At 41.9% G+C, this 22,888-nt stretch overlaps 1 protein-coding gene across 1 annotated transcript in view; it reads right to left on the bottom strand.

Moving 5' to 3' along the window:
• The window catches only part of LOC135479216 (UDP-glucose:glycoprotein glucosyltransferase 1-like), a 65,019-nt gene that overhangs the window by 29,017 nt on the left and 13,114 nt on the right, over nt 1-22,888 (bottom strand). The window contains exons 3-20 of the mRNA XM_064759009.1: nt 18,399-18,529; nt 17,521-17,633; nt 16,296-16,467; nt 15,986-16,082; nt 13,924-13,999; nt 13,088-13,188; nt 11,812-11,911; nt 10,284-10,344; nt 9,436-9,591; nt 8,686-8,769; nt 7,943-8,062; nt 6,958-7,043; nt 6,279-6,414; nt 4,361-4,489; nt 3,472-3,636; nt 2,651-2,774; nt 1,045-1,140; nt 514-608 (exon numbers count right to left, since the gene is read on the bottom strand). Of these exons, the coding sequence (XP_064615079.1) occupies nt 514-608; nt 1,045-1,140; nt 2,651-2,774; nt 3,472-3,636; nt 4,361-4,489; nt 6,279-6,414; nt 6,958-7,043; nt 7,943-8,062; nt 8,686-8,769; nt 9,436-9,591; nt 10,284-10,344; nt 11,812-11,911; nt 13,088-13,188; nt 13,924-13,999; nt 15,986-16,082; nt 16,296-16,467; nt 17,521-17,633; nt 18,399-18,529 (2,042 nt within the window). The remainder of the gene's footprint in view (nt 1-513; nt 609-1,044; nt 1,141-2,650; nt 2,775-3,471; nt 3,637-4,360; nt 4,490-6,278; nt 6,415-6,957; nt 7,044-7,942; nt 8,063-8,685; nt 8,770-9,435; nt 9,592-10,283; nt 10,345-11,811; nt 11,912-13,087; nt 13,189-13,923; nt 14,000-15,985; nt 16,083-16,295; nt 16,468-17,520; nt 17,634-18,398; nt 18,530-22,888) is intronic.

Raw genomic sequence — 22,888 nt, 5'->3', positions numbered from 1 at the left:
TCTGCGGACATGTGGCATGCAGCCTGCAGACAAGATGTGTGCACCAATGATGTCTGTACAAGTGTCCCCCCCCCCCAACACACACACTCACCGGTTCACCACCCACCTCTACGATTAGCACATGAAACATTTACTTATTTGACTGGTGTTTTATGCTCATATGACAGCAGCCAACATAACAGCAGGAAGGTTTTTCCAGGGGAAACACACAACCATCCACAGGTTACAGGAAGACCTTCCCTTGTATGGCCAGCGTGGAAGCCAACCTGAGCTGGACTTGAACTCACAATGATCACATTGCATGGTGAGAGGTTCCTGGGTTATAGAGCTGCCCTGGCGTGCTAATCACTTCAGCCACGGAGGCCCCCAGCACATGAAACATAAACAGTTTACAGACAAACTGGCACAGGGTACAGCGTATTCAAGATAACTGCTTTATCTCTGAGATCTGTTTACATATCATCTTTACTGTTTCACTAAGTCCATCAAGCAGATCCACATTCATCAATTTACCAGACTCTTGATTGCTGAGTAAGCCAGTTCTCTCCCCTTGGCAGTTTCCAGGTCAGCCACGACCCAAATTGTCACAGCCTTTGCAGAATCATCTTCTGTCAATTATAGAAAAAATTTTCACAGCACATATTATTTTATACAAAGCATTTTTTGACAAATCTATTTGCAATTCTACATTTACTTACTGACTTCAACAGCTTTAATACCAAGCCTTGGAAATGAACAAACTGATCGCATAATCCAAAAATTTTCTCCTTTTCTTTTTCTTCACTTATGTTTGTAGTTTGAGCTATGAAAGAAAACTGAGAAAAACACAGCTACATTCATTCATTCAGGATGAACCATGATTTCAGTTGTTAAATTTTATATTTGTTTTTCTTTTTTCTGTAAAACTTTGTCTAATTCATCTTTACATCAACTTTACACTGTTACAAAGTTCTAATACATGTCTAAAAATTAAACATCATAAAACTCAGTCAATTGGACGCAAAAAAAAAGTGTAGCATTTTGTACTCTCCAAGGACTGCTTACCCTTTTTGACGAGGTAGTTCATGTTCTGTGCGATAACTGAGGACATGTCCAAAGGTGTCAGCTGCTCAAAGTCTTCAGAATTGAAAATATCACCGTCTAAAAAAAGGCAACAAAAGATTATGGCCAAACAGTATTTAACAACATGTTATTGAAGTTAACGAAATGTTAATCATATGTTTTCTGAGAATCTATTAAAAACATTCCACACGTTACTGAAAAGCTCTGCAGATGTACTTAAATATAAGATGCACAAAGACAAAATTTTTCCCAATCTTTTTTTTTTTTTTACATTAAACTGATTAAAAGTGACTGATAGGTTTCCTCATGACACCATGATGCCACACATGATAGAACACATTCATAGGAGCTTGTAAGCCGAGAAATGAGCAGCAGGACAAGGGCACTGTGCAGCATCAACCTGTATTTTGACATGGGACAAACTGTTTCGTACAGGACAAGGACAATGTCCGGCATCAACCAGTATTTTGACATGGGACAAACTGTTTTGTACAGGACAAGGACAATGTCCGCCATCAACCAGTATTTTGACATGGGACAATCTGTTTCGTACAGGACAAGGACAATGTCCGGCATCAACCAGTATTTTGACATGGGACAATCTGTTTCGTACAGGACAAGGACAATGTCCGGCATCAACCAGTATTTTGACATGGGACAATCTGTTTCGTACAGGACAAAACTGCCTTGTAAATAGCATACTAGCTTTTTAATAAAGTGGATAGGAGAAAATTTTACAAGTTATATCCTGCACCAGCGTTACAATTATTTCCAGGTTTGGTCTGAGAAAATGCCACTGAGTGAGTAAATTCTTCAGGTGAATTTCAATATATTTTCTTATGATATAAAAGGGCTTAGCACAGAAAGCTATTTTCTCAAAGGTTTCACTTTTGTAGAAATGTTCAGCAAAGTCAGAGCAGAATTCTATTCTGAAATTCACAGCTTTACGTATGAAATCAAGACTTGGGAATATTTTACAAATCTCTGAAACACTGCATTTACATTTATGTACATTTTCCAGGCTGAGGACATTGTGAGACAGCCTGCTACAAATAATGCAATGGGTAAAGGGTAGAGCCAAACTGATTGAAAACCATGTTCCATCAAGCTGTCATCGAAAATACATGTATTTCTTTGAGACTGATACCAACAGACTCAGTGCAAAGATGAACATGAGAATTTTGAATGATCACACTGAGAGAGCAGTTTGGTTTGTATTCAGCTTACATTGAAACTGACGTCAGGTGCAATACAGAGTTATCCTCGTTACAACAGGTACATGTAGTTTACATTGCGTGTCAAAAACAATGATGCAAGGTCAGTGATGACGCCCTGCCATCAAATCTGGTGAGATGACTTTATCCTGTGCTCTTTGGCTGAAGTAATTATTGCCACATGATGTTGGAGAGAAAAAAAACAGCGAGGATATATTTTGTGGCTGCCCCAACAGCTGCAGCAATTAACACCACAAGACAGGGAGAACAAACAAGACAGAATTTATTTTGTGGCTGCGGATCTGAGCGAAGAAATTAGTGCCACCTAATGTCAGGGAGAAAGAGCCTTTCAAATTGAGAGGCTACAATCTCACCTATGTTCTCTGTGAAGTCCAGAAATTGAGTGGAAGGGGAGAGGACTCTGGAGTTGAGTCTTGGCATCACATTCTCCCTGTCCATCAGCCAATCCGTCACGTCCATGTTGTCTGTCAAGTCGCCCTGTTTGAAAGAAATCCTGTTTGAAGACAAACTAGGTTTCACCTCTGGGTGGTACCCTGAGCAGGTACATGCACATATGTAGTTTAATTTATTTATTTCATTGGAGTTTTACACCTTACTCAAGAATATATCACTCATAGAACAGCAGCCAGCATTATGGAGGGAGGAAGGTGAGCAAAAACTAGGGGAATCCCAGGGTGCTGGCTGGAAGCCATTCTCACGTAATACCAAAGAGGAAGATGGTATGAGTTGGACTTGAACTCACACACATCAGATTGGCGACAGGCCCCATGTTAATTGAATTGTGCCAGCATGCAACCACTAGGCCATGGTGGTCATTATATGTAGTTGAAAATGTCATAGTCAGGGATAAATTTAGGACTTTGTGTTGTCAATTTTTGGGGACATTTTTTGACCTAAAAAATAGGCATAAACAAGAGGCACGAATGTGTGATTATTGGTGATAATTTTTTCCCAAATAACTGAGGAACAGTTTCTGGGGAAGAAAGGAAGGATTCTGAAATCATCTGATTAGTTGGGGATAAGAATTCCGGCACAGGTTACAGGTGGTGTTATTTTCAAGTCGCACATCTTGCCTGATCCTGATCTGATTTGACTGACCCACCTTTTTGTGAACTTTAAATCAACTACTTGTGTATTTCAGATGTATGATTGTGCTGAACCACTAAGTACTCACATTATAAACAGCTCTCTGCAGAATGGGTGTCACCCTTAGCACCTCTGTCACCACCACCTCTTCAAACCCATCCTCGTTCAGACTCTCCCTTTTCAAAGGGACCCCGTTCAGCAAAACCTGCGGAAACTCTTGGAGCCCTGTTTGCCTCAGGAAGTCACCACAGCTCTGGGAAATTCAAATTTGTGATGTAAAATTCAGCATTTTCTCATGTGTACAAGATATTTATTCAAGTTCAAAATCGAATTAAAAATGTGCATCAATCCCATTTATAATTGCTCTTTCATATGCATAAAATGTTGAGGAATTAGATTAATATCTTTTTTAAGAATTCAAACATAATGAACTTTTCAAGAATAAATGAAGCTCTGATATTTTGTAAGTTTTCAATAAGAGCAAAAAATTTTAAAGCACACTGTATTTTCACATCACACAATGTTGTAACTTGTGAGTATTATGACATAATGGAATAAAATCTGCATGTGTATATTTAGAAACTTATATTACACTAAAACAATGGTAACAAATCCTAGGCAAATTTTAACCAAAGCTAAAGAAAAATATTCTTCTAAGAAAAAAAGAATTTCTTAATTCTTGAAAGGCGTAAATGTCTAAATATGAACTTTGTGTTTGCATTTCCCTTTGAACTATCTCCCTCTTTATCTACAGGGCGGCGTCAGTCTTTTGCGGAGGAATCAAAGAATTTCACCCTAAGGCCTTTGTGTGTTTCTGAAAACGCATTCTTACAGGCCACACTTTAGGTAAAATACAGTGATTCAACTGTAGAAAACAAGGATGTGCCTTCCCATGCAAATTATTGCAAAAAGTCAAGTTCCTGAAGATTTATGCAGCACACATGTTGAAGATTTTATGAAAAAACATCAAGCCAAACCTGTCGGACATCATCGTAATCATCCGTGTCTCCGAACACCATGTCCATGTCAGTGTCCTTGTAGCGACCTTTGAACTCTGCAATGACATCCTCCACACTGACTGGGTTAGCACCTGCCTTCTGGTACACCTGAGCATTGCACAGAAGCAGTTATTATTTTCATATATAAATAAGAAATATCAGGATTCATTATTTAGATGTATATAAAGGTGAAATACCAGGGTTTATTATTTATAAAGGTGAAATACCAGGGTTTATTATTTACATAAAGGTGAAATACCAGAATTTATTATTTATATAAACGTGAAATACAAGTATTTATTATTTATATAAAGGCGAAATACCAGAATTAATTATTTATATAGTGAAATACCAGGATTTATTATTTATACAGAGGTAGAATACAAGGATTTATTATTTATATAAAGGTGAAATTCCCCTATTTATTATTTTATACAAAGGTGAAATACCAGGATTTATTATTTATATAAAGGTGAAATACCAGAATTTAGTATTTATACAAAGATGAAATACCAGGATTTATTATTTTAGATGTGTATAGAAGTGAAATACCAGGATTTATTATTTGTATAAAGGTGAAATACCAGGATTTATTATTTATATAAAGGTGAAATACCAGGATTTTTTTCACTGATAAAAGTGATATTACACATATTAGTTAGATATCCTTTTGTCATCACATTTTTCTTAAATCACACCTAGATGCCATGATGTTAAAAAAGAAACAATTTGTTCCATTCAATTCAAATATGAGCCTGTGGCTTGACTGGTGTTTCATGCCGTACTCAAGAATATTTCACTTATGCGACGGTAGTCAGCATGGTGGTAGGAAACCAGGAAGAGCATTGTGGGGAAACTCACAGCCATCCACAAGTTGTTGGCAGACCTTCTCATGTACAGCTGGAGAGAAAGCCAGCATGGGCTAGACTTGAACTCTGAGTGCCTGCATTGGTGAGAGGCTCCTGGGTCATGAGTTACGTTGGATAAGGTCATAATACATCTAAAGTAAACTTTTCTATTCTTATGTCACAAAAAATTAAAACATGACTTTCTTGTTAGTCTGAAGGCCTAGAGCTAAAAAAACATTACTTAACTTGTTCAAATACACAAAATCATAACACTGTCAAAATAATAACAAAATATTGCACAGTAAAGATTGAATACCATAAATATTATTCTTGTGAAAGGTGGAAAGGACAATCCACTCGACCAGTATTTGTTACTTACACTACGGTTGAATATCTGGAATCCTTATTAACATAGGCACGATGTATGTAAAGCTAAAATTTCAAAGGCCCTGCAAATCCAATTTCACCACGAGAAAATTCTACATGTACAGCACATTATAGTTTTGTTCCGGAGTCTGTCCATAGTTGAGCCCAAAGAACAAATGAATGAATGAAAGCATGCTTGGGGTTTAACATCGTACTTAACAATTTTTCCGGTGAGTCATTAGGAGTGTGTACATATACCGTGTATGCCACCACTGAAGTATCATGCCAAAATGACATTATGCTGACACCAGGCCAACCAGTCCTGTTTCCTTGCTGTCACTTCTCAGTGCTAGGCGCCAAACGAGGCAGCAACACATACCATTTTTAAAGTCTTTGTTCTCTTGACTTCGAGGCCGACACTCTAATCACTTGGCCACCGAAGCAGTCCAGTACAACTGTCTACATGTAACCTCTTGTCAATTCTAAGGCTTATCGAGACTCAACCGCAGCTTCCCGATTTTCCAGGCTTTTAAAAGCTTGGAAAAGTTATTTCAAATTTCCAGGATTTTGAAGGTTTTAAAAGGTTAAAGTGCTGCAAAGCATTAGAATTTACGATTAAAACTGTTCTGACAAAATAGGTCAAGGACCCCTGATGAAAAAAGCCTGAATGTTGTGAATCTTACATCTGTGATGAAGGAAAGAGCCCTGGAGGGTTTCTCGTCTGTCTTGATGAAATCAAAGGCTCGAGTGAGGGCAACGCCTGCATCCATAAACCCGTTTGTGTCCTTGGAGAAATCCACCACAAAAATAATACCAATCCTGAAAACATACAGGTAGAAAATAAATCACCACAATTTAACTGCTATTGGCTATGTTTTTATTTTTTATAACACGACACTGTATGAACATTGAAGATAGAGGACTGTAAGTCACTGAGAACCATAATATGTCATCTCTCACTCCCAAAAAGCAAATTTCCACTGTCTGGTAGCGAAACAACAATGCACTGGATAATATACCCTGAACTTAAATATGGCAATCTTTCTTCTGAGACTCATATTCACAGGAGGGGCTGATCAAAATTTTTTAATGTTTGAAGAAGTCACCGCACAGAAACTCGACATAGCAAACAATCAAAATCAAGGAAACTGTTACAAACTTTTACATGATTTGACTAATTTTCAAATGATATGAGGTTGCATTAAATATTAATATTTGGAGTAGTTACATGAATTCCATGGAAATGAAAGCCTGACAGACATACAGACATGAGGTCCAAAATTAACATCTGTTGTTTTTCCTGAAAGTGTTTGATAACCTGATTATAACACGAACACAAAAACTACAAATTTCTCAATCTACCTCATTGGTGCACTGTGAACGTAAAAGGCTTCAGCCATCTTGAGGAGTTCTCTTGAGTTCTTATCCATCGGATCAACGATAAAAACCTACAGATAAACAAAAAAGTTGCATTAAATGTTTATATATATATTATTTGTTTGCTGGTTAACACCACACTCAAGAATTTTCCACTTAGGGCCTATAAAATGTTGACAGGTAGTGTCAAAACAAAGCAAGTGACATTCAAATTTCTTATGACTAATATATCTTCTTAATCGGATTCAAAAAAGCAGGTTATTACAATATCAACCTGATTTCATACAAGGCTCTTTATTCAATGATTTTTTTTTTGTTTGGTGTTCTACGCCGTACTCAAGAATATTTCACTTATACGACGGCAGCCACATTATGGTGAGTGGAAACTGGGCACAGCCTGGGGGAAACCCACGACCATCCGCAGGTTGCTTGCAGACCTTCCTACATACGGCTGGGGAGGAAGCCAGCATGAGCTGGACTTGATCTCACAGTGACTGCATTGTTGAGAGACTCCTGGGTCATTACGCTGTGCTAGCGCGCTAACCAACTAAGCCACGGGGGCCCCTTTTATTAAATGAAGACAGAACATTGCACACACATTTATGACACATGACAAAATGTAGACAGATTCATCTGTCATTTGGTTCGTTTTGTGACTACTTCAAAAGCTCAACAAAAACTTTACACTAAAGCCTTTTAGGCTGAAAATAGTCAAATTATTACAAAAATTTAGTAAATTATCTCTCATTTCCCTGGAGATTAACACTGAAAACTTTTACCTCTTATAACTACATGTAGAATCTGTGCTACATTCAGGAAGTGTTATCCAAAACAACAATAATAATATTGTAACTGTGGGTCAAAAATGTTTCCTCACCATAAAAATTCAGTGAATTTTCAGTAGATTCTTTACAGCAACAATTCCGCAAGCTTAGTATCTGATCCTTATCCACAGCTACGGCTAACTCACCAAGTTGAAGAAGTTCTTAGCGATGTGACGTAACATTCCGGGGAATGTGGGCTGGAGAATGTCCCGAGTGGAAGACGGCCATGTTTTGTACTTCTTGTCTTTCTCCAGGTCGTTAATGTTCTGAGGGACAATGCAGAAAAAGTATTAGAACCTCAAGATATAACCATACGGCTTTTATGAGCCTCTGAAACTGCAGTTCTTTAAATACATCGTTCACAAGGAAACTCCAAAAATGTCATACAAAACGCGCACAAATCATATGAGAAGACTGGGTTGTAATGAGATATTTTATTTATTTATTTGACGGTTGCTTTATGACATACTGAAGAATATTTCACTTATACGACAGTAGCCAGATACAGTGGAAGGAAACCGGACAGAGCCCGGGGGAATGTACAACAGCAGCCAGATAAGGTGGAAGGAAACCGGACAGAGCCTGGGGGAATGTACGACAGTAACCAGATACGGTAGGAGGAAACCGGACAGAGCCTGGGGGACAGAGGCGTGGGAATGTACGATAGTAACCAGGCATGGTGGAAGGAAACCGGACAGAGCCTTAAGGAATGTACGACAGTAGCCAGATATACTGGAAGGAAACCAGACAGAGCCCGGGGGAATGCACAACAGCAGCCAGATATACTGGAAGGAAACCAGACAGAGCCCGGGGGAATGCACAACAGCAGCCAAATATGGTGGGAGAAAACCAGGCAGAGCCCGGGGGAATGTATTTTGGTAAAACTCACTTGTACAGCACTGTGACGTGTGTCTAGGGCGTAACTCTCCTCTGTTTTCAGGTCTAATTTCAACATCTGGTTTAAACGGTCCCCCTATCAACAAGAACTTTTCATGAGTAACACTGTTAAAAGATGACAAAACACATACTTTGCATTTGTGGAAACTACAAAATTAGAGATATGATTGGAACACAAATTTTCCCAAATTAATTTATTTATTTATTTGATTGGTGTTTTATGCCGTACTCAAGAATATTTCACTTATAAGACGGCGGCTAGCATTATGGTGGGTGGAAACCGGGCATAGCCCGGGGGAAACCCATGACCATCCGCAGGTTGCTAGCAGACCTTCCCAAATTAAAGAGCAGATTTTAAGTCTCCACCATGAGGTACAATTCAAATGTAATGTTTAACTATTGCACCCCAAATGGGCATTTTAGAGTCAAATAAAGTAGCTTCGTGATGCACAAATTTTAAGTAAATACATCACCAAGAACAAGGATAAAAACCAATCACTTTCAATCACATGTATCTATCAGATTACAGAAAGGGTAATTCTTTATCAAAACATACAATATTTTACATTTTTTATATTACAGGAATGCAACATGTATCTGATCTGGGTGGGTTATTTTATAATTTCTGTGACATTCTTATGTGCAATCAACTGAATAATACATTTTAATCCCCAAAATCTTATGAATTACTTTTTCAAATTTGTTCAAGATTTAGATTCAAGGTAACTGAACTGGCACTTACCCTTAATCCCAATGAGAAAAGTCCCTCCATGACCTTGGCCTCTGACCTCATGACCCCTAACAAGGTGAAGATGTCATAAATTTCAAGGTCAACAGGCAAACCATTCAGGAACATGGCGGATTCACCTGCACCCAAATTGTGGTATGTGTCAAAATCCTGGAAATGTATAAAAAAATATTAAGACAGTAGTGAACATGTATCCACTGAAGTGATAATTCAATGAATGGAAGACACACTCACTAAAAAACAAATCTAACCACACATATACATTCCAGCAATATAAAAAAAACAACAGGAAAGATGTTTTTGTCTTTTTTCAGATATGACACTTTGACGACAGCACAGGTGACAAGGTAGAGTTCCAGGTTAGTGACTGTAATAATTGAGAGCACTGAATGTGGAAATTAAGCTGAGAACATGGTCAACCGATCTAAGAGCTAATTTTTCCCATACACACGGACTGATGTAAGAAATACACACAGACAATAACTTCATCATCGACTAGAATCAGAATGAATTTCCCAGCAGTTACACTACAGTACTGAAGCCGTATAAACATAGATGGAAGCCGTAGTACAGTTACACTATAGTACTGAAGCCGTATAAACATAGATGGAAGCCGTAGTACATCTAGACATGTACAGTACATTACACGACCCTTTTTGAAAATTATTCAAAATTATTCTCATAATTCACATCACCCTGTAGAAAGCATCGTTTCTGAAGAAGAAAAAAGTTTAACAAATTTATTAACCATCTGAAAATATGCCGGCATCCATCCCTTTACCACTAGCCCCCCCCCCCTCCCCCCTTCACCTGACCACACCCTCCCCAACTGGAAGACGTACCATCTGGTTTTTGTGTATCTCTTCTCTCAGTTCTGACTTCACAGACTGTCTGACCAATGACCTGCAATTAACATTAATTAAGTTTGTTATGTAATATACATGTACCAACGTTCTGACGTACCGACATAGATGTGTACTGACGTACCAGCGTACCGACATACCGGAGGACCGACATACCCATGCACCGACGCCATGTCATTTAATAACACACCACATTTGTACATATTCTTGCAGCTAAAGTCTTTCCAAGATAGAATATTGAAAACATGAGTATTTTACCTAATATTTCACAGAGCAAGAACTTAGATTTTGTAATCTAATAATGATTTGCACTATAAACTTTTCTCAAGCCTATTGAAACCCACTGTAATTATTTAATTAATATGAAGTCTTCTGATATTTAAACGATACAGACATTACATGCACATGTTTAAAAACAAAAAGATTTGCCACATTGCATGGTCTGTGTCATTTGCCACATTGCATGGTCTGTGTCCTTGACCACATTGCATGGTCTGTGTCCTTGACCACATTGCATGGTCTGTGCCATTTGCCACATTGCATGGTCTGCATCATTTGCCACATTGCATGGCCTGTGTCATTGGCCACATTGCATGGACTGTATCACTGGCCAAATTGCATGGTCTGTGTCATTGGCCACATTGCATGGCCTGTGTCATTGGTCACATTGCATGGACTGTATCACTGGCCACATTGCATGGCCTGTGTCATTGGCCACATTGCATGGTCTGTATCATTGGCCACATTGCATAAATTGGTGTCACTTGTCAAGGAATAAGCACATATTGTCAATATCTTTGAATCATCCCCATATAGGGTTTTGTGTTAGATTGCACTCAGACCACTTGTGAAGTAAATGACCAAAGTTAAAAGACAGCAGGTCCACGTTACATAATGGGATGTGAAAATTTCGTTTAACCGACTTAGAAAGTAGAATAGTTGAGGCTAATAATCTCAGTGGAAGAGGACACGTAAGTCTATGTTTCCGTTCTACTACAACTACAGGCTCTCACCAATGCTAGCTTCCTCTATGGCCCCATATGAGAAGGTCTGCCAGCAACCTGAGGATGGTCATGGGTTTCTCCCCAGGCTCAGATCAGTTTGCTTCCACTATTATGCTGGTCGCCATCATATAAGTGAAATATTCTTCAATATGGTATAAAACACCAATCAAATAAATAAACAAGAATGTTTTCTGCACAAATGCACTAGTTCTCCCCAGCACAGTAAGCCGAAAAGGAGATTACATTACTCATTTGCAGAACATGCGGTGGACAAAAAAACACACATGGTAATTCACACCTGTGCTACAACACCGCAGATTCTGGCAAACTTTTTTTTGCATGAGTCCACACTATGTTTCAGGTGCAACAAAAAATTACGAAAAAAGCAGGAAATCTGCTGTACTGTGTGTAACAGCTGAAAGTTACAATGAGGTGACTTTGTAACAGCATGTCAAAACCCTACAAGCTAAGCCCGGAATAAAGGGAGGTTACTCCTGTCAAACCTGGCCAGCTGTGGGAAGTTCTGGCTTATCTGGGTAAGATGGTTGAGGGCATCCGATGCATCTGCTGACACAACCCTCTGGGCGGCCTGAAGACTCAAATCTGAAACAGATCAGAATTACAGGTCAACATCAACGTGTCAAGGTCAACATCACAATGTCAACATGATCATGTCTTGACTTGTCAACAGCAGCAACATGTTAATGTCAACACATCAATCCAGGAGTGTCAATACCAATGTGTCTATGTCAGCAAGTCAAAACACACATGTCTACATGAATGTTCCAGCATCAACATGTTACCGTAGATGTTGTCAATATGAATATGACTTGTGTCAACATCAACTGAAACATGGCCTTAGCATGGCCATTTGAACACCACCACATTACAAGATAGCAGAATATTTCTACATTCAGCACTTTAAACATTCCCCATGGAAGGTATAATACAATATATAAACTATAGTTACTGTCAAATACACTGGTAAACACACTGGTTAACACACCTTAAACGGCAACACCTAGAATTAGATGAACAGACTCTATATGTTTGGGACCGGCCCGGATAGCACAGTTGGTAGAGCGTCCGCTTCGGGACCGGTAGATCCAGGATCAATCCTTGATCGAGTCACACCTAAGACTTTAAAAGAGGAAGGTGTAACTTCCTCGCTTGGCGTTCAGCATGAAGGGGATAGTGCAACGACTGGTTGACCCGTATCAGTATAATGGCTCGGGCGGGGCGGCTTACTTGCCTTCGGTAAGTCGTCTCAGTGAAGCAGCACTAAATAAAAGAGCGGTGGAAATCCGTCCTGCAACAAGGAGGCACATTACACGTACATGCACCCTAATGATTCCTTCGTCGTCATATGACTGAAAAATTGTTGAGTACGACGTTAAATCCCAAGCACTCACTCACTCTATATGTTTGGGTACGTGGGAAGGTCTGCTCATAAACCTGCGGATGGTCGTAGGTTTTCCCACGGGGATCTGCCCGGTTTCCTCCCATCATAATGCTGGCCACAGTCATATGAGTCAAATATTCTTGAGTACGGCATAAAACATCAATGAAATAAATAAATAAATAAATCAATATGCTTGGCTTCACTGGCACTAGTGACAACAAGAATGGGCCTTGGGAAAATACACAGTAGCTGTCAAGTGTTCCAGGTCTTCCAGCAAACTGTACATGGTCGTGGGTTGCTCCCGTGCCCTACTTGAACAATTTTTGAGTACAACATAAAAAGAAATAAATAACTAAAATCAATCAACTGTTGCATACCTTGCAACTGCCAGACTTTAAGGGGAGACAACTCTGTAGCTGTGTCAGATAAGTGCATTTTCAGTTCCCTTAACTCCTTCTTCTTATCTGGGTATTTCTCTCTGAAAAGTTACCAGAAAATAAATAGAACAATGTATTATTAGTTCAGAGTTAGAACTAGGAGCAGAAATAAAAGGTACATGAGCGACAAGAGGCAAATATCCAAATCCAGCAAGAATATATTTCTAAAGCCGCATTCACGAGTACCATTAAAGATTTAACTAATCTAATTAAAATATGACAAAAACTATTTCGTATGTGTGGTACAATTTAACAAATAGCATCATGTGAGTACAGTTTACCAAACAGAGCTCATCCTACCAGTCGACACGACAAATTGCACTGAGTGAACCCAGCTGTAGCCAGAGGTTGTGACATGACACAGAAATATAACAGTGAAGAGAATGGTATACCAGTTTCGTGTGACGTCAAATTATCAGCACACTGGGACTTATGTACAAGGTGGGCTAAAAACATCAGACAAGAATGAATGAATATATGCTTGGGGTTTAACGTCGAACTTGACAATTCTTCAGTCTTGTGGCAGAGTGAGTTCATGCCGCCACTGAAGTACTATGCCGAAGACACCAGGCATGACACCCCACCCAGTCACATTATACTGACACCACGCCAACCAGGCTTGTTTCTTTGCTCTAACCTTTCAGTGCTCAGTGCAGGTGAAGCAGCAACAAGTATCATTCTTTAAGTCTTTCCTGGTTAGATTCCAGGATTCTTTCGACTTTGAGGCAGACACTCTTAACAATAAGGCCACAGAAGGGGTGGGCCATTAGCCTTACTTGAGAGTGGAGAAAATAAATCCCTGAATTTCATCCTCCCCTTCATCTGCCTCGTCTTTATCTTTATCTTTTTCATCTGAAATCAGAACAAGAAAAATGACCAATGTGTAATTACAAGCTCTTTACATAGGAATAGTAAAGATGCTACTCCACTGCAATTATTAACTAAAGTGCTGTTCCAATAAGATGTCACTTTAGCCACATATGCATAAAACAAAAAAGATACCTCATTAAAAAAGCAGTAGACAGGGGTTCACAGACATCAACCTTACCTACCGTTAAACGGTTAACACTCAATTCTGAAAAAGACACTACTTCAAAAATATGTGGAGCGCGTCTTTGTCAGTTCTGTCTAAAAGTTTAGATTCAACTACGTGTCCACGCTCCATGCTCTCTCTAATGCGACAATGTTCCCACCGTCATCTTTTCTGCCAATCATACATCAGCCATAGCTTTCTTCATGCTTCTCTGTAATCTGGACAACATCACCGTCTAGAAAGGCATATGGGAACGCCACACCCAAATATTAACTTCACCACATGATTACACAGAAGTGTTAAAAACAGAAGATTTTGTTTTAAATATATACGTTACCTATTCAGGGGCCCCCATTTGAGCCCCTTCTCTTAGCATGGAAAAACAGCATTCAGGAGATCCCAAAAATTGTTAGAAAAAGGTTAGTCAGGTGTATGGATAACTTTTCTTACTGATAAAACTCCATGCTAGGGAGCATGCAGCTGGGAATATATTGGTATAATTTCCTGAACTCTCACTGTCAGATGCTTTGGTAGGTAGAAAATGTATCTGTGTACTGTGAGGCAGAAACAGAGCTAGTGACAATAGAAAGGGCAGGTGCATTTTAGATGCAGGACAGTGGACATAAAAAAACAAAGCTGATATGTTCCATCCTTTAATCTCCACGCAACACATCATGATTTTGGCTCTCCTCTTCCTCATGTATAAATGTTTTGAACGGTGTAAATTAGGTCAAAACTGATGAGCTGAGCTGAGGCTCACTTTGGTGCTTAGCTCTTTATAAATTTAGGAAAGCAGGCACACTGAATGATGTAACAGAATAAATGTCTGATCCTTCACATGAAGAAAGAATCCCCAAAATCTCACAAAGTTTAATTAAAATTAGAAAATTTAGGATAATGGAAACAGATTTCTCAGTACAGATTTTATTTTACTAGGTCATGAGGTTCCACTCCACTTCATCAAAAGTATCATCTGGACAGGATTTTGCTTATATTTTCACATATTCGCCCTCTCTGCACAGGATCTGAAAATGCTAGCACAAACTGTTGACTTAAATTGTACTCATAAAAATCCTTAACTAATGTTTACTTGCTTGTTTTATAGTAAAGATCTAATAATATTTAATTTGAGAACTGCCACATATTGGGTGATATAATTTAGTACTGCGTTCTGATCAATGTTGAGGATGTTTAATTCTGATCAATCAGTTGAACAGGATTCTGTGGGTGTGCTTCCCTTCTGCAAAAAAGAAAAGAAAAGACCTACCCACCCTCTTTTGTTATGAAGGGCTTCTAACATCAAGCAAACAATATTTTAATTTTGGCCTAGAGTAGTTAGATATTGAAAAAAACTCAGTATGGCACTCTTACTGGGTGATTAGATCTGAAAAAAACTCAAAAATGACCTTGAAAACTCAATATTTCTGGCAGGGTAGTCGACATTTTGATATCTATGAGCCCTTGAGTAGAAGATAAAAAAAAATAACAGAAACTGTCAACAACAACGCCATTCTGTCACAGAGCTGCCCAACAAATGAGAGGATTGTAATGGAGTGTCATTTCCCCTGCTACCTTTATTATCCAACCCTTTTGCATGTTTAAAAGGAGTTTATTCCAGCATATCCTGAAGGCATTATTCTGTGTTGACTGATCAAATAATACTTTTTGTGAAGCCCTGAAATTGGCTAATCCAACCAATGTAGTTTTGCCTCCAAAACCTAACCATAAATGTGCATACATTGCACTGAAAGTTGCTCTCCCATGCGCGAAAAAGTTGAAGAATTAAGGTCATCAATCATCCATACCTTTGACTTTGGTGTCGTCCTTTGCCTTGTATTCAGTACTTTTGATGGCCAGCTCCACGCCATACCCTGACAGTCGAACCTTCTTGTCGGGAAGCTTCTGCAAGAGGCAAAGTATTACGTCCAAAAATTGTAATAAATTGTAATTTTCCACTTCACTTAAAGTAGGTGTTTTTTAAATTTTTTAAGTTAAATTTCTACTACAGAGTGATTTCCCATGTTTGGCATCATTGGGTGCATATCTGTACAGGTGTACAAATATAGCAAGAACAATAATGACTAAATGACAGGTAAAATATAACAGGTATTTTACCTGTGTGTAGTGCCTCAGAATATAGCTGATCTTCTTCTCGGCAGCCAGCTCCTGTAGGATAGAGTGAAACTGTTTGAATTCCTCTGTACCCAGCTCTGCATACAGCACAACAACAACATCGCGGTTCTGGCCTGGGTACACGTGGTCCAGTGTATACACAGGTGGCTTAGGTCTGAAACCCAAAATATCAATACCGTCTAAATATGGCCCCAAAAAGTGCATTCTCAGAGGCAAATAAATGTCATAAACTATTTATTTTGGTGCTACATTACATATTACATATTACATATGTATTGGTGCTGATATTTACATTTTTGCAAACATTACACACAGGTATGTAAAGTAAGGGCTGCTTAACACTATGCAGTATGCCTGATGAAACTGACCCCTCAGTAATGAGGAATGAGGAAAAGCAGTCAGACCATGTGCGCTCTCATGTTGTCACTCGCGCAACGCTAATGTTAACGTTGAAAACAGAATGATCGGAAGCTGAATTGGTTAAATTATTTGTGAGGACCGATTTGGCGGAGGTCAAAGCAGCTTACTATGTCTCATGTTTGATTTCATAAACCCCTCTGCTTCCAAAAATTGCCTTCTGAAAGCTAATCAACCCAGAGGGTTATGAAGATCCCCATAAAGGGAAGATAACTCCTAACGCGAATAGGTTGCTTCGTGGAACTTTGGATATGTTCAAATTGAGAATATGTAAAATTTTCCACATTTCTTGCAAAAAACAACCTCAAATTGAAATAAAACAACCAGTCATTGAGTTTTTTATTGAATCTCCGGGCCTAACACTGGCTCGTCTAGACAACCTCTATGAACACCTGCTTCATGACATCACAGAAACATTGAGCTCTTGTAATGTATGTTAGTTATTATTGACATTATTGAAAAGTCATGGGCCACTTTCACAAAACTTTGTAACTTTGGGTTGTCTGGATTATTGTACCATGAGGCGACAGGGTTTACCAGAAAGTTATGAAAAACGGATGGTGTAAAGGTGGGCGCTATGGTGCAGTAATGGAAATGGAAGTGCCCTAAGTTCTGACTGGTCAGCTCCATGTAGTTTGCACATATGAGTAGTTCTACAGGTGACAGACAGATGGACGGACGGTCTGGATGGACAGACAGACACAGGCAGATGGACACGGACAGACAGACAGACACGGACAGACAGACAGAGACAGACATGGACAGAACCGGCTTACACAAACTTACTCACCTAGATTCAGCTGACTTTATCAGATTTTTCACTTTCTTCGCATCACAAGTTGTCTCCCCATGGACGACGGCAAATGTCGAACACTGCTCAGCTTTTTCATTTTCTCTGGCAATCTGCCAAAAACAAATATTATGAAATTTATTAACATCAAACAGCAGCAAAGAATTAATTAAAGAGAGTCCATCACCATGTTCACAGCTACAACCATATCTTATAAATAGCAGTTCATATCATTAGAAATAAAACCAGGTAGCATGAATCAGTAGAACATGTAACACATCTTAGTGATGTTTAAGCACTCATTAAATAACTAAATGTGAATGTTTGCTTTTTGTAAAGTTGAAATGTAAGTCAATCTAGATAACTTTTTTTTAAAAAAAATAAAGCATTATTTATTTATTTATTTATTTGACTGGTGTTTTACGTCATACTCAACAATATTTCACTTATACGATGGCGGCCGGCATTATGGTGAGATGAAATCGGGCAGAGCCCGGGGGAAACCCACAACCATCCACAGGTTAAAAATACAGCATTAAAACAGAAGGTTAATTATTCTGGATTCAAGCCTGCGACTTCTTCACTGAACATCCAGTGAGGGCCAGGCATTATCAAAATGTACAAAAGTTGGGACAAATGCTTTCAGTTTTCTAAATACACAGAGTTTCCAGAAATAGGGCAGGATAAAACTATAAAATCTGTTACAATTATTCATTTGACTGTTATTTTCATCATATTTATAAACAGTTCACTTTTTTTTGTAGATAATGACTTATGGCTGGAGTAAACTGAGAAGAGCCTGGGGGCAGTTAGCCCACTGGCCCTGCTCAGGTCTTTTGTATGGTGTAGCTGCGGAGTCGTGACCCCACAGTGCCCACCTGATTGTACATCTCCACGGTGGGGGAGTACTCCCTTAGGGACAGGGAGAACTTGAGCAGGTTAAGCTGTATGGGGCTGAGCTGTTTGCTGGCCAGCTTCTGTATCAGGTGATAGTGTGACTGGTCAGAATCTGAAATGTAAATCACTCACTGTAAGTTTAAATCTGAATTCCTCTGAATAAGGACAGGAAGTTACAACAAATCAGTATTTCATAATTTATATGAAACTATATGTTTTTGTATACTAGGGAATAATATTTCATTTTTGGAGGGAGAAAAGATGGATATACTTGACATACTTTAATTGATTCAGCTGGATTTGAATGTTGTTTAATGCCATCGTCAAGACATTTTCACTTAAAGGAGAAGAAAACTTAAAAACATGTCACCACAGGCTGAACAGAGCACATTTTTTCCCTATCTGGTGGAGCAGCAGGGAGGGCGAATGCAGAAGCCAGTGGGGGAGGCGTGGGGCACGTGAGCGCCCCCCCCCATGCTCTCCTTGGCCGGACCCCCCCTGGCGCGCTCCCCGGGGGCAAGAGCGCCCCCACCATGCTCTCCTTGCCTACATGCACAATTACCCCAATTATTTGTGTACGCGGAACGCGCCCGGCCTACACACACAATTACCCCAATTATTTGTGTACGCGAAACATTGCTTCCCGCGGGCCGGGGCACGTACCAGGGCCCCAATATTTTCGTATTAGAGAGATGGGCAACGTTAGGTATACTTCAAAGAGATGCCAACAGTCAAAGAACTGCGAGCTTTAGCAAGGAACTACGGGCTTCCCGGCAGGTCGAAGCTCAAGAAAGGTGGCCTTATCGATGCGATAGGCAGGGCCCGTGCACGCGAGTGGATAGAGAGAATCAAGCGGGCGCGGAAGACGGGGAGACTTCCAGCTATTCGCAGCGATATCGAGAACCCACACAAAAAAGGGCAACGTCGCCGTGAACTAGCGCAGCTTGATGCCGAGGTCGGCGCCGCTTTACGTGCGAGAAAGTATGCAGCGGACATCGCTCGAAATCCTCGTTTACGGTTGCATCCACTACAGAAATTAATTAATCGAAATAGCAAGCCCCATATCAGCAGCCTCACGAAATCAAGGAAAGAGACCTTGGCATCTGCTATAGCACGGGAAGGGCCTGGAATCCTCGCCCGGAAAGAACAGGAACAGCCCTTTATCGACCTGGATCACCGGGTCCATCACCCGGTACAGCTCCCAACTAGCGAGTGGGTTGAGATTCTTAACGACGCCAAGGACGAGTTTGAAGTTGATGGTGCCACTGCGGTCTTCTCCACGTGGAGAGTGGAAGAAAACCCCCTTGACATTGGTGACGTAAAAATCACTAATGGTATGTATGCTGGAGCTGGTCGGCTATCTCTGGATGCAAAAATGTCAGATGAGAGGGCAGCACAGCTCCTGGCCGCTCTCCCCAAAGACGATAAATTCATCCTGAGGGTCAAATTCCTCCGAGAGCGGGCAGAAGGGGACTGGGCCGTCGAAGACAAATTCGACCCCATCCGTACTGAGAGGAAGAAAGGCCAGGGTGTCGTCGAGGTGACAAGCCAGACGGAGCCTGGTGTCCTGACCGGGATTGACAGAGTGTTCTATGACAATGCCTACCCAGTCACTGCAGTTGCTTACGGCCTCTACCCCGTCCGGGATCCGGACCCCGCAAACTTAGCCCCACTGAGGGATGGTGACTTCAACTGCGTAGCCCAAAGAGTCGTGGAGCACTTCGAAGGCGCACTGAGAGGTCATGGACTGACACAAGAAAGGCGAAGGAAGATACAGGAATGGGAAGAAAGAGTTCATGAAACCGGTGCCACAGTTGGTGATGTGGCGACCCTAGAAAAGATCCTCGAGAGGGCAATCATCTTACGAGATATCGCCGGAGAGGACATCTACAACAGCGGCAAGTACCAATTCGGTGGCAACGGATTCAGGAGAAAAATAGAGCTCATCAGCCACAACGGCCACGCCTGGTCCAAAGACCTCCACTTTCCCCAAAGCCGAGAGGTCCACATCTACGAGGGAGATGTCTGGCAGGCAAACCGTGAGGCTACCCAGGATGAGCCTCTGGCGGTGTGGCTGCTAGGCGGACAAGACAGACAGCTAAGTGTCGATCAGTTTGTTCTCCAGGACGGCCGCACCTACAGGACGCGGGAAGTTCACGAGCGACTGCAACAGATCTGCCGCGCCCTGGGCTACCCCGAACTCGCCGACCGGGCTTTCGGAGAGAACCATGCGGCTAGCATCATAGCCAAAGAACGCAACGGCTGGAAACCAACCCCAGCCAGCTTCATCGACGATGTTCAGAAAGCCTGTGTTGAGCATGGCCACGGAGGGCTCTGGAACTCCATGGACTACGACACGAGAGAGGTTGTGAGCATCGACATGAAGGCCTGTTACCCAGCATCCTTCCAGGGAGAAGGCGAAGCCAAGGCGTATTTCGAACGTTTCGGGCACCCAACCCACCGCATGACCCGTGTAGCCATCAATGGTCCTCTCCCAAAAGACATTGGCACCGGCTTTGCAGAGGTCGTCGAGTGGGAGTTCGCGGATAACTGCCATTCAGTTATCCCCGCCTGGTTTGGGAAGCATTTCGCCGAGAAGGGCTGGGCACCAACACCGCTGCTCGCATACCTTGTACAGTCCGGTCTCTTGAAAACCCTCAAAATCCGCGAAGCAATCCTTGCCTTTGGGAAACAGACCGACGTCTGGATGCCCGACAGCCGAGACCAGGCCTGTGCAGTCATAGGCAAGTTCACGCAGGGTAGCAAGGCCGATGGCAAAAGAATGACGCGAAGGCTGGTCACCGACCAGGGAGAGCTAGACTTCCTTGTGCGTGACACCCGACAAAATGGTACGCTTGTGGGTGCCCCTCAAAGGTGCCCTCTTGGCCACATCCTCGCGTACTACGACAGCTCACAGCCTCAGTACGCCCATCTGCGGGCTTCCATGCTGGCCTACGCCCACATCAACCTCATCACCATGCTTTCAAGATTTAGCCCCGGGGAGGCTGTCCGAGTAGCCACCGACAGCATCTATATCCAGAAGGCGGCGCTGCATAAACTGAACGACGTTGATGCGTACGTGGCGGAAAGGCTCTGTGATTGTGGAGATGAAAATTGTTATGCATGCCTGTCAGGAGAGCCGTACTTTCCCGTGGTTGCCCCGGCCCAGTGGCGCGATAAGGGTGAACAGATGTACATGCCGCAGGAACACGCAGCCTATCTACCCAAACCAGAGTACTTGCGGCGCACATGCCAAACACCCGACTCCACCGCACTCCAAAAACGACACGCGCTATCGAGCTCTTCCGTCGCAGAGACCCCCTTGTCTTCACGCCGACTCACCGGTTGGCCAAGGAGATGCGAGCCAGAGGGGTCAAAGCCCAGACTTATCACAGCTTCTTCCGCTGGAGTGGGACAGACTGGCTGGACCCCAGAAAGGATGGGCCAGAAATACGTCCCCCGCGTTATCATCTGGGACGAGGTGTGCACTGTGCCACAATCTGTTCTGGAGACGTTCCTCAACTGGCTCGAAAATAGGAGTGTGCAGGTTATCTGTTGCGGCGATCAAGGCCAACCGCCACCGATTGCAGGTGAAATGCCACATAACTGGTTGGTACAGACAGCAGACTACTATGAAGAGGTCAAACACGATCACCGAGCCAAAGACGAGGCGTTGAAGGCCCTCAAGCGAGCAATTCGTCTACAGTCGGATCGGAAGCAGTGCGAGGAGATGCGAAAAGCTCTACCCGGATGCCTCGGATGGGAGAGGTTTATTGAAGCCTGGAAGCCAAGCGATCTTATCTTGACCTCGAGGCAGAAGGTACGTGACCGAACGCAGGAGCTCCTATTCCAACGACACCAGGAAGGACACTCCGATGCCCCTGCTGTACCACCCCAAGGACAGCCGGAAGCAAAACATAGAGGTCACCATCCCAGGCACAGAAATCAGAGAAAAGCTGGTTCTCAACGATGTGGTGGACGTCATTATAGAGGCAGCAGGGAGGGCCATACGCACCGAAGATTGGCGCCTCGGATATGCATTGACCGTCCACTCGTCCCAGGGTCTCACGATCCACGCTCCAAAGAAGGTCTGGATCGTTGATGACCACCTCCAGTGGTCCAACCTGGCTTACCTCGCCGTCTCACGGGTAGAATGTCTCAGCCAGCTCGATAGGGTAGCAAGTCCCCCAGAGGAGGGTTCGTTGGGTGATGCGCCGGCGAAAAAAGAGGACAGCGGAGTCCCCGCCCCCACCGAGCAGCAGACCCGGCAATCCATTCAGAGGAAGCTAGTGGCCTACAAGCGCCAGGATCAAGCTAGAGGGCTAGATGGATTCAACCTGAAGGTCGACCACGTCCTCGCGCTCAAAGAGGCTCAGGGCAATCTCTGCGCAGCTTGCGACATCAAGCTCCTGTGGGCCTACCAGCCCAAAGACACGCAGCAATTCTCCGTTGACCGGCTAGATAACAGCAG

This window comes from Liolophura sinensis, chromosome 12, assembly GCF_032854445.1.
Source record: "Liolophura sinensis isolate JHLJ2023 chromosome 12, CUHK_Ljap_v2, whole genome shotgun sequence".
In the NCBI taxonomy this organism is placed as follows: Eukaryota; Metazoa; Mollusca; class Polyplacophora; order Chitonida; family Chitonidae; genus Liolophura; species Liolophura sinensis.
This window is presented reverse-complemented; position numbering and strand designations above follow the sequence as displayed.